This window comes from Condylura cristata, unplaced genomic scaffold (assembly GCF_000260355.1).
Source record: "Condylura cristata isolate star-nosed mole 26May11 unplaced genomic scaffold, ConCri1.0 scaffold00025, whole genome shotgun sequence".
Classification (NCBI taxonomy): domain Eukaryota; kingdom Metazoa; phylum Chordata; class Mammalia; order Eulipotyphla; family Talpidae; genus Condylura; species Condylura cristata.
In genome coordinates this window covers 28,827,985-28,838,822 of record NW_004567126.1, presented here as the reverse complement: position 1 = coordinate 28,838,822, position 10,838 = coordinate 28,827,985, and the positions used below count along the sequence as shown (strand labels likewise).

Genomic DNA, 10,838 nt, shown 5'->3' with positions numbered 1-10,838 from the left:
AGACCCCACAAGCTCAGGGCTTAGCCCCCAGGAAAGCTCCTGAGGGACCCAACAGTCACATGCCAGGCCGCATCCTGCCTGGACAAGGGGCTGCAAAGGCCAGCCGCGTGCCCAAGGGACAGCCACGCTGTCTGAGCATTCGAGGAGCTGAGATGGACTGAAATGTTGCAGCTCCAGGCTGTCCACCGAAAATAGAAAAACACGCGTTGATGGGATTGTCTCAACTTTGTTGAAGTAAAAGAAGAGAAACCTGCCCCTTGGTTTCTGGGAGGAGATAATGGCAGGGTAACAGCGCTATGGAAAGTCAGGGCCCCCAGAAGGGGGCAAGTACAAGAGGGGTCTCCTTTGGAGCCACATTCTGGGGGAGGCAGCAGGAGCAGCGAGGGGCAGCCCCCGGGGGCCCCGAGTGTGAACTCGCAGCTTCTGGGAGGCGTGAGAGGGAAGAAACCCCTCTGGGCCCACACTGGAGACCTGGGAGCTCCCATCCTGCTACACTTAAGAACCAGAAGCCAGCCAGGCCCAAAAGTGAGCAGCACCCAGGCCCCCAGCTTCCCACGGAGCCCACCAGACACAAGAGCCGAGACAGGCGCCACCTGAGGCCGAGCGAGAGCTGGGCGGCAGGAAGTGGCTTTATTTCCTTGGGGCTTCCCACAGGACAATGCTGCAGACGGGCGCAGCCACACAGGGCGCCAGTGGGGAGCGTGGTGGGGCCCTGGCACGGCCAGAGACCCTGCGGGGGTCTGCCCCTTCGCTCCGCCCAGGCTGGTTCTGTCCTGAGAACTCCGGGGCGGAGGGAGAGGGGGGCTGCGCCGGTGCCCTGCGAGGCTCAACCCCCTGCAGCGCAGCCACGGGCCAGCGCCCCACGCCGCGCAGAGCCCCCGGGCAGCCCCGGCGTGGAGGCACGGCCCACAGACCCAGGGCCCCGGTCTAGGGCAGCACACCAGAGTCCAAGTGCATCGAGGCTCCCGGGCTCACGGGGGATGACGCGCAAACCCCGAGCCTGCGCCCGCCCAGGGCCGGGGCAGGGTGCGGCCTTGGGGATCACAGCGCTTGCCCAGAGGCCCCTGCACTCCGCGGACTTGCACTGGCGTGGAGGCGCGGCACCAACTGCTGTGTGCTGGGCCACGGGCCCGACCCGGCCCTAGGCGGGCTGCTGCGCCCGCCGCCAGCCAGGTGTGTGGCGTTTCTGCAGCCACGGCCAGGTCCACCTCAGGGTGGCAGTGACCCTGGCAGTCCCCAGTCCCAGTCCCCAAGAGGCCTGCAGAGACGCCGAGTCACCGAGGTCAGCAGCTCAGCTGGCAGGAGACAGTCCGCGGGCCCAGACCGGCCGAGTCTTCCTGGGGCAGGGTCCCTTCGTCGCACCGTGAATTCCTAGGCTCCAGGGACTCACCACCCCGGGCAAAGGTGCAGGGGCCTGGTGCCAAGGCTGAGCTCCCCTTGCCCACGCCCCCAGGCCGCCCGCCCCCCCAGGGCCCTAGCGGAGGCCACACTCCCCACCCTGCAGCTTCTCCTGCTCCATGGCCCGCACCAAGTCCTGCACAAAGCGCATCTCGGAGGCCACCTGCTTGGCCAGGGCCTCGTAGCGGTTCTCCAGGCGGCTGAAGCGGCGTTTGAGCCCGTTGGCCCCCAGCAGGGCCCCCTTGGCCTCCTCCTGGGCCTGCCTCTTGAGCGCCTCGGTCTTGTGCAGCTCCTGCCGCAGCCGCCGCAGGTCCTGGCCGATGCTCTCGTGCTCCTCCCGGTACCAGGCCTCCTTCTCCTCGTAGATGGCCGTCAGCGCCTCGACGTCCTCGTGGAACAGGCGCCGGCTGTGCTCCAGGCCGCGCAGGCCCTCCTCCGCCGCCGCCACCTCCTCCAGCACCTTGGAGAAGCGCTCGAAGTTGATGTAGGTGTTGTTGGGGGGCATGCTGGAGTGCGACTTGATGGTGTACTCCTTGAGGCGCGCCGTCTTCAGGCGCCGCCGCTCGGGCTTCTTGCCGCTGTCCTCTCTGCGCACGTTGCGCCGCCGGATGGCCTGGGGGGCAGAGCCGGGGGGCAGGCGGTGGGAGGCCCGGCCTGGTCCCCCGCCCACCACACAGACCAGAGCCGAAAGCCCAGCTCGCTGGCTGTGTGGGACGCTGACCCTGGCCTGGAGCGGGCCCGCTGGGCAGTGTCCACGGGAGCCTTCTGCGAGGCCCAGGGCTCAGCGGGGCAGCGGTCTCGGCGAGGCAGCCCCGGCACCATCTCCGCGCCCGCGCCACCCCGCCAGCCTCAGGGGAGCAGCCAGCCCGCCTCACCTTGATCCAGGAATGCTCCAGGCTCTGATCGATGGTCATTCTCCTCCTAGAAGAAACCAGACCCGCGTGTGGTTAGCCGGAGGCTAACGGGAGCATCCCGTGTAAACCCGGGCTCTGCTGCGGGGGGCCATTGGCAATCTGGAATGTTCCGTGAATCCTACTTAGACCTTGGCCATGAAGTAAGCTTCCTAAGGCACAGTGTGTGCCAAGCTCGGCCTCCTTCCTCTCCCTCCAGCCCAACGTGGGGGTCACGCCCCAGTGTCAGTGAGAACAGAAGGGCTGGGGGGTACGTTCACAATCACGCCCCATTCTCACCCCTGCCCAGGGCCTGCTCTGAGCCCCTACCCAGCCCTGAGCGCCTACTTGGGGTCTTTGACAAGCAGCCGGCGGATGAAGTCCTTGGCCAGCTCGCTGGTGGTGCTGAAGTACTCCTCGTCGAAGTCGTAATTCACGGCCGAGATGTTGGTCAGCGTCTCCTGCTTGGTTTCACCCAGAAAAGGGGACGCGCCACTCAAGCTAGAAGAGGAACTTGGGGCTCAGGAGGGCTACCCACCCTGCCCTTCAGTGCCCATTTGGGGGGGCGGGGGGCGAGATGCAGAGGAGAGGTGGATGCTGGACCCCAAACCATGCCAGGCACCTGCCATTCCCCTGGTACCGCCAACCCAGCCAGAAGGCATCCAGTCATCGCCCAGGCAGCAACCAACACAGACCCGAGCAGAAGGTCTCCGTAAAGCTAGTAAGCATCTAAACTGACACGAAGTCTCAAATCCTCTCCCTGCGGTGTGTGGTGGTCAGTGGGAGGAACCGGAGTCCGGCGGGACTCGGCACAGCAGTGGGCGAGGCCGGCACCACAGGCCACCGCGGGCCTCCTGACATGAGCACCAGGGAGGCCGCACGCCGTGGGCCTCTGGGCAAGGGGTATGCGGTGCCCACTGACAAGCACCCACCTGCTCTTCACCCTCGCTCAGGGAGCCCCCACACCTTGCGGTTTCTCGACCCTGAGAACGAAGCAGGGAGCCTGTCTTGTTGTAGCACTTGGCTTAGCCCTGAGCGAGCAAAGCGACAGAGGCCGTCTTGCTCTCCCTGGCACCTCAGCCCACCTGAGGTCACGCTAACATGGTGACGGCCAGAGAGCAGCTAAAGATGGCGGCCGCAACCAGGCCTGGGGCTAGCGGGGTGGAACTTTCAGCCCCGCCCCTGACCTCCGAGGAAGGGAGCGGCGGGAATTTAATCACCAATTACTAATGATTTAATCGATCATGCCTTCGTGATGAAGCTACCCTAAAAGTCTCCGTAGCGCGGGGTTCAGAGCTTTGGGCGGTGGAAGCATCCACGTGCCGAGAGGGTGGGGCCTTCCAAACGCCTCCGGGACAGAAGCTTCTTGCTGGGGCCCCCCCACCTCCCCCAGAGCCTCTTCACCCGCTGCCCATCTCTCCTGTACACTCGGGTCCACTGGTAGCTGGAAGTGAAGTTTTCTGAGTTTTGTGGGCAAATTATGTAAACTGATCAGGGGTCGCAGGAACCCCAACTTGCAGTAGGTAGACTGAAGGCACAGCGACGGACGACCTGGGCTTGTGGCCGGCTTCTGAAGCGGGGCAGGTCTGTGAGACCAGGCCTTGAACCTCGGGGGTCCGGGCACCTCTGGGTGGCTGCTGTGGGACGGAGTGGACCCCTCAGCCGGGGGGACCCCTCACATGCCCAGTGGCCGGCGGCACTGGCGGTCCCGAGAACAGAGCCGTGAGGGGCACAGGGAGCCTTTCTCTGCGCAAGGACAGCAGGAAAGCCGTCTCGTCAGAAGCAGGCACAGCAGACCCAGACAAAATTCACAGACACAAGGCGAGACAGAGGAAGCGTCCGGAGTAGAGGAGACTCAGCACAGCAAGGACCTAGAACGGCGTCCCGCAGCCGAGGCCGGGAGCTCTGCCCGGCTTCCACACCGCGGCGTGAAGCCTCAGCTGGCGTCACTTATCAGTACTGGCGAAACTTCTGTTTGTCAGAAGCTAACTTTAGGGACGCAGGGAGAGGGGGTGAGGGAAGGGGCTGCGAAGCTTGTACTGGCTTTGCAACCCTTAACAAATCTGAAGCTGCCTCAGAACCAGAGTGAACACAGTAAACTGAAACTGCTCAAAAACCCATCTCCAGAAACCTGAGGTAGGTGCTGTGGGGCAAGGCCAAAGCCACGCAGCGGGGGAGAGGACCTGGGGCCCTGCTCGCAGGAATCGCCCTGGACAAGCCCGGCAGAGGTGCTCGAACTTCAGAACTCTCCAGAGGCACCCTCTCCCCGATGGCACCCCTCTTCTCCTCCTGCACGAAGGGATCCACTCCATCAGGCGCTCGCTCTTCCATCCACCCAGAACGCGCACAGGATTGCGGGAGGCCAGGGGGCTGGGGGCCCCGCGAGGAGCAAGGGCCCTGCCAGAGGGCACTGTCCCAACTCAAACCTCGCTGACCCAGGGGCAGGGAGGGGCCGGGGAAGCACAGGCCGGTACTCACAGGATGTAGGTGATGACGCCGATGCTCCTACAGAAAGACAGGCGAGTCAGCACCACTGTCAAATGGAAAGGGGCACCCCAACCCCAGGTTCTCTACAGAGCCCAGCGCAGGGAAGCCAGAAACCCAAGCCTCTCGAGACAGGAGAGATCGGTCAGCCCTGGGGACACGAGGGGCCCTCCACCCGCCTGCCGTCCACCGCTATGTTGAAGCCCTCAGAGGAGAAAACCACTCCTCAGCCCTGGGCCTGGTCTGTGCTGGCATCTGCCGACCCCTGTGCTAAGGCATCGGTCTGGCCACACCAGGGGCACGAAGACTGGGTGTCCCCAGTCTGTGGCCCGGAAGCTCCTGGGGATGGCAGGGGACGTCCCTGAGAGGACATGTGTCCTGGCAGCTGCGCCAGTCCCCGCCACTCACCACATGTCTGCCTCCAGCCCCAGGGGTTCATAGTTGACGATCTCGGGAGCTGTGAGGAAGAGACAGAAGCGCACCTGAGGCAGCGCTGGGGACCTGGCACAGGGAGGGCACCGACCCCCGCTCACACCGGGCCGAGACGGGGACAGCACCAGCCTGAGGCCTGCAGCTCCCACGCGCCCAGCACAAGCCGCGGGGGAGCCAGGCGAGGCATGGCCGGGGGGTCCGCTAACGCTCCCTCGATGACCCCAGCCCCCGAAGCTTACCCACAAACTCTGGGGTACCAAAGATGTTCTTGAACTCATTCCCTGCTTCAATCTTGTGGGCGATGCCAAAGTCAATGAGCTTGATCCGTGGGTTGGGCACATTCTTATCCAAGAGCATGATGTTCTCTGGCTGGGATGGAAGGTGAATTGCGCTGCTCTGTGGGCACGGAGCTCCAGGAGTAGTGCCCCCCTCTTGCCCTGGGCACCTCCCACCCCCAGTTCGAGGGGTGCAGCCATGCCCCAGAGTCCGACCCTCTCTCCAACCCACATCCCCCAGCGCAGCCCGGCTCGGCTGCCGGGGCCCAGCAGGTGGGGCTCACCTTGAGGTCAAAGTGGGCGATGCGCTTGGAGTGCAGATAGTGGACGCCGTCCAGGATCTGCTTGAGGAACTGCGTGGCCTCGTCCTCCGTCAGCGACTCCTTCTCCGCCAGGAAGTCAAAGAGCTCCCCGCCAGACACCAGCTCCAGGATGAGCACCACGTCCGTCTTGTTCTCGAAGATGTCGTGCAGCGTGATGATGTTGGGGTGCCGGATCTCCCGCAGGATGTCCACCTCCCGCTCGATCTCCTCGCGGCTGACCCCGCGCCGACTGGAGGACAGGCGGCGCTTCTTGATGAACTTGGCCGCGTACTCCTTGCCGGTGCCCTTCTGCCGGCACTTCCGCACGATGGCAAACTGGCCGCTGCGGGCGGAGAGGACAGTGAGGGGCTCTGGGCAGCCCAGAGCCTGGGCCGGCTGCTCGGGTTCAAATGCTGACCAGCACACAGGCGGGATATGGTGCACCCAGAAGGCACATTTACGCGTGTGGGGGGAAAACACCTGGAGATCCGAGCCAAGCCGCTGACCACGGGCGTCTCGGAGGGCGGTGGGGGGCTGGCGCGGAGGACTTCTCACTCTGGCTGTGGCGTGATTCTGCGCTGCCTGACCCTTACATCGCCCATGTCACGTTCTCAAAAACAAAAAGGCACTGACTCCCACGGCCTGTGGTGAGGACGCGGTGCTTCGGGCGGCTGTGGGAGGCGACGCCCGGAGAGGCAGGCCCTCCCTTCCCAGCACACGTGTCACATGGGCGTGGAGGGCACCGTCCCGCCTGAAAACACGCCTGACTCTAAAACAACGCTGCACTCTCAGTAGGCGGCGCGGCAGGCCAACGCCGCCAGGCAGGAGAGCAGTGCGCAGGTGGGTCGGAGTCGGGGACCTGCCTGGCAGGCCGGCGGGATGGGAAACGGGGCCCGGAGCGGCCGGGGGAGCTTTCTCAAAAGACTAGAGAGTCAAAATAAACTTTTTAATAAAAAAAAAAAAAAAAAGACTAGAGAGTCGTGATGTGACCCAGCAACCCTATCCTAGGAACACACCGAAAAGAAAGAAAGACGCCTGCAGAAGCCACCTCCACACGAAAGCCTGTGCTAACACGTGCTCACGCAGCGGGACTGCTACAGGCGAGAAGTCCGAACGCCCATCGTTAGATACGCAGATGAGCAAAATGTGTCCATCCCCACCCGGACACCACTGGCCGTGACAAGGGGGGCAGCCCGACATTTGTCACCACGGAGACGGGCCTGCACACGCGTGCGTAGCGAGGGAAACCAGACATGAGGCCACGTGGCTGAGTCCACTGGAGAGAGACGTCCGGGGCGCAGCCACAGCCTGGCAGTGGGCTCATGGTGCCGGGCTGGGGAGCTGGGGGGACGAGTGCTAATGGGGGTGGGTATTTTCTGGGGGAAGAAGGAATGATAAAACCATTCTGGGATTAGATAGTGATGACTGCAAAAATCTATAAATATTACAAAGACCATTAACTTGGCCACTTTAAATGAGTGATCTATGTGGTACATGGATTATATCTCAAGACAGCTGTTATTTAAGAGCAAGAACTTCTATTCACTACACTCCAAGGAGCGTCAGTGTTCAAACTCTTTTGCTGTCTAAAAACTGAGATTAACTTTAAGTCTGGAGTTGACTAAAAAAAAAAAATAGTTAAAGCTTTAAAGGCCACGTGGTCTTTGCCACAGTGGTTCTCAACCAGGGTGACATCTGGTGATGTCTGCAGACCACTTTGTTGTGGCGGCTGGGAGTGGGGAAGGCCAACTGCTGACACCTCGCTGGGTGAGGTCAAGGTGCTGTCAAATGGCCCACAGTGCCCGGGACACAGCAAAGAAGCATTGGGCCCCCAGTTAACAGTGCCAAGGCGCAGGGGATACCTGGCGGGAAATGGTGTTCTGGTCGTAAGGATGCAGTCCTCTTCCAAGACGGGGTGCATCCGTGTCCCTGGCCAGGGAGGGCAGGCAGAACTGGATGTCTACCTCTGGTTCTAGCACACTGGACTTCAGATAAATATATGAACCTGTTTGGTCACTTAGTTTGTGTGACCTTGGGCAAGTCACGTCCCTCCTCGGGGTCTCAGTTTCTTTATCTCAAAACATGGCTAAGATGACCCCAGCTTGCTGGTCCTTTGGCAGATGAGCAAAAGCGACGGCCTGGAGCTCACGCTCCAAACATCAGGGATGTATATGAACGGGCATACCGCGGAGGGTGACACGGCAAACCCAGACGCTGCCACCTGTGCCGTGGCGCAGCCTAATGCGCCCACACCGGTGACGTGGACGGAACACCGCCACAGAGCCCGTACCACAGTCGCTGGCGCATGCAGGTGCCAAGCAGCCCCCATTTAAACAGGCTGTGATCATTTAATGCAAACCAAGTGTTATGACAAGTTTTACAACAAAAGAGTCGGTAAAATACTTCATTAATAGTTACTACAAGGCCTCCCTGCTGGCACAAGGGGTTACGTCTCAGCACTGTGAAGCTGTCGGCAGCAACTGCAGCACGAGTTCGATCCCCGGCCAGGGAGGGACCCACAGGGTGCAGCAGACCTCGCCTGTCTCCCCGCTGCTCCCCTCAGCAGTGTACTTTGTCCATATAGACTCAGCAATAAGCTGTAAGCTTTCTTTAGAGGGTAGAGGGTGGAGTGAAGCTGCATTTGCTACCACTGAAATTGCTTGAAGAATTTCAGAATCCCAAAGTGAGTCTGAAACATGCTCTCTCAGCAAAGGCCTGACACAGAGCTCAGTTATTTACATTCCCTTCTGGTGACATAATGGGACTGGCCAACCAGCAGCAAGCTCACCAAATAAGGTTTGAGGCCCATTGGTGCCCGCCTGGTATGAGGCGGGGGAGTTCCCAGGGGTTACTACAGGCCTAGTTAGGCAGGAAATCAGCTGCCTGGCTGAACAACAAAACCTCCGCTTTTTCCCACAAGAATGCTAAACAACTGGCAGGGGTGTGGGCCCCGACAGGATGCCTTCTGGAATGATACAAGTGCCTCCCACAAGGGGCAGCCCTTTACTGACAGAAACTGCTAACATCTATTGTTCTCGGGCCACCTACCAGGCACCAGCTTAAATGCTACATGCACTTAAGTACGGTTTATCCCAAAGACAATGCACAGAGCATGAATTCACAGCTCCAAAGCCCAAACTTGTTCCACCAGTACTCACTCCTTCCTGGAGAGTAGGATGAAGGACAGAGGGGAAATAGGTTCAGAAAATCCCACAGTCCTCTCCCACCCCCAGAATCCCATCAGAGGGGACAGCTCACCTGCCCAGCTCCTCCCCCATTTCATAGTGGTCTTCCACATCTTCCTGTCTAAATGTGGACATGATGGCTGGTCTGCCTTCCAGTGCCTTCCACTCCAGAGAAGTCAATGTAGTCTTCGGACAGGACCTTGGGGGTTCCCTAAATACAGAAATAGGGAAGGCAGGGGGCTGAGATTCCAGCCATTCTCTGAGGTAAACCGAGCACTCTGCTCACCAAAAATAGGTTACACATCACTCTTACAGAAGGCACATACATATGTCAGATGCGCGACTTTCATGCATCACCTCATTTAGACATCAAACCACCCAAAGGGTCGGGGTCAGCCTCACAGCGCCATCTTTGCACCCGTAAGTCCCACCAGGCATTGCTAGGGTTCCCCCATGCACTACTCCAGTCTTTCCTACCTGTCCCTCCTGTTTCTCTCAATTCACTCATCCAGTGCTCCCACACATTCCTGCAGGCCGCCCCATACTCTCACATCCCTAAACTGGGGGGCTCCCTCATTCCCTGCACAACTTCACTAGTTCTAGTCCCACGACACTTCCACCTTCCTGTCCATCAGCTCCTCCAGGCCCTGCAAGTCCTTACCGACTGCCCCAGCATCCTTTAGACCTAGACAGGTCTCTTGAGATCACCTTCAGCAATGTCCTCCGCCCAATCCAGAATTCCCCACCAGTGGACACCACGCTCCTGCAGGCTCCCAACCCCTGCTCGTCCCCCTGACCTCCAGCGTCCTAGCAAGACTAACCTCCTCCTCCTGGAAGTCAGCTCCCAGAAAGAACATCGGAGGCTCTTCCACCCCTTCGCCCCCAACCTCCGCTCAACCTCCAAGCCGGACCCCTTCACAGATCTCCTCCAACGTCTCCCCCAGCCTGAAGTCCCAGCAGAACAGCCCCGAGGCTGCCACGCCCCTCGCTGGCCTGGGTCCAGTCCCATCTCCCGCCTGGGCCATTCCAAGGGTCTTCAAACGTTCCCCCACGTCACCAAAGAGCCCCTGCAGTGCAGTCCGGCTCACCCCCAACCCACCAACCTCGGACCCAGCCCGTGCCGCACCCTCCGTAACCCCGAACACCGGGTCGGCCCCTCAATCAGTCCAGCGGCCAGCGCGTCCTCCGGGCCCGCAGCCTCGGCCAGCTTGCCCCGTAGCCCAGCGCTAACGTCACCAATCCACAGTGCCCGCCTCCGGCAGGCGCTTCCCGCCGGCCATTGGTCGATGAGCCCGCCGCTCATGTGAAGCCCCGCCCCGACCACGTTCCAGGCTGCGGCACTTGACTTTAGAACCGGAAAGCTGAGGTTGGATGCCGCCTTCCCATTGGTGGCCTCCCCTCAGCTGATTGGCTGTAATGGGCGTCCGTCAAGCTTACGGAAATCGGGACGTCGACTACTTCCGGCCCTGGGTGGAGCCACCCAATCTCCTCTGACCTCGGTCCTGAACACTGGGAGGAGAGATGATGTAGTCACCGCCTTTCCCCGCGGCGTACCCGAATCAAAGGTCAGCTCCCGTGTGGCACCTCCTGGGTAGATCCCGGAGCAGCCTTGGCCCCCGAATGGCACTGTCCTCCTCTATAAAAGGTTGTCCACGTTCCAAAGTCATAAAAAAAAGTGCAAATGAGGAGGCGCTGCTATTGCTACTTGAGGATCCTTGTGTGACTGCTGTACATCCCACGATAAATGAGAATTTTTTAAAGACTTATTTATTTATGCATACAAGAACTGGGGTGCAGGTCAGAGGTGCGGGGGGGGGGTTGAGGGGACTCACCAGAGACAGAATGGGGAGCAGAGGAGCAGAGCAGTGGACA

The 10,838-nt window shown here is 60.8% G+C and overlaps 1 protein-coding gene across 2 annotated transcripts; it reads right to left on the bottom strand.

The window, feature by feature from the left end:
• Positions 1 to 611: 611 nt before the first annotated feature.
• On the bottom strand, positions 612 to 10,175 carry DAPK3 (death-associated protein kinase 3). Of its 2 annotated transcripts, none has more exons than XM_012729909.1 (9): positions 10,070 to 10,175; positions 9,040 to 9,177; positions 5,764 to 6,124; positions 5,444 to 5,573; positions 5,181 to 5,229; positions 4,767 to 4,793; positions 2,637 to 2,789; positions 2,274 to 2,319; positions 612 to 2,011 (listed from the first exon to the last, which is right to left on the bottom strand). In XM_012729909.1, exons 2-9 carry the CDS (start codon positions 9,099 to 9,101, stop codon positions 1,475 to 1,477), a joined length of 1,365 nt encoding a protein of 454 aa, XP_012585363.1. In that variant the 5' UTR covers positions 9,102 to 9,177; positions 10,070 to 10,175; the 3' UTR covers positions 612 to 1,474. The 2 variants fall into 2 exon arrangements, with proteins under 2 accessions (XP_012585363.1, XP_004689402.1); XM_004689345.2 differs by having other exon boundaries at positions 10,093 to 10,175.
• Positions 10,176 to 10,838: the final 663 nt, after the last annotated feature.

What these genes read in the sequence shown, in the direction of transcription:
- DAPK3 (XM_012729909.1), bottom strand. Translation starts at nt 9,101, where the DNA reads ATGTCCACATTTAGACAGGAAGATGTGGAAGACCACTATGAAATGGGG. An exon ending in GGGCTGGAGGCAGACATGTG is followed by an intron (nt 4,794 to 5,180) that starts GTGAGTGGCGGG and finishes GTCTTTCTGTAG; the next exon opens with GAGCATCGGCGTCATCACCT. An exon ending in TGGAGCATTCCTGGATCAAG is followed by an intron (nt 2,012 to 2,273) that starts GTGAGGCGGGCT and finishes TCTGCCCCCCAG; the next exon opens with GCCATCCGGCGGCGCAACGT.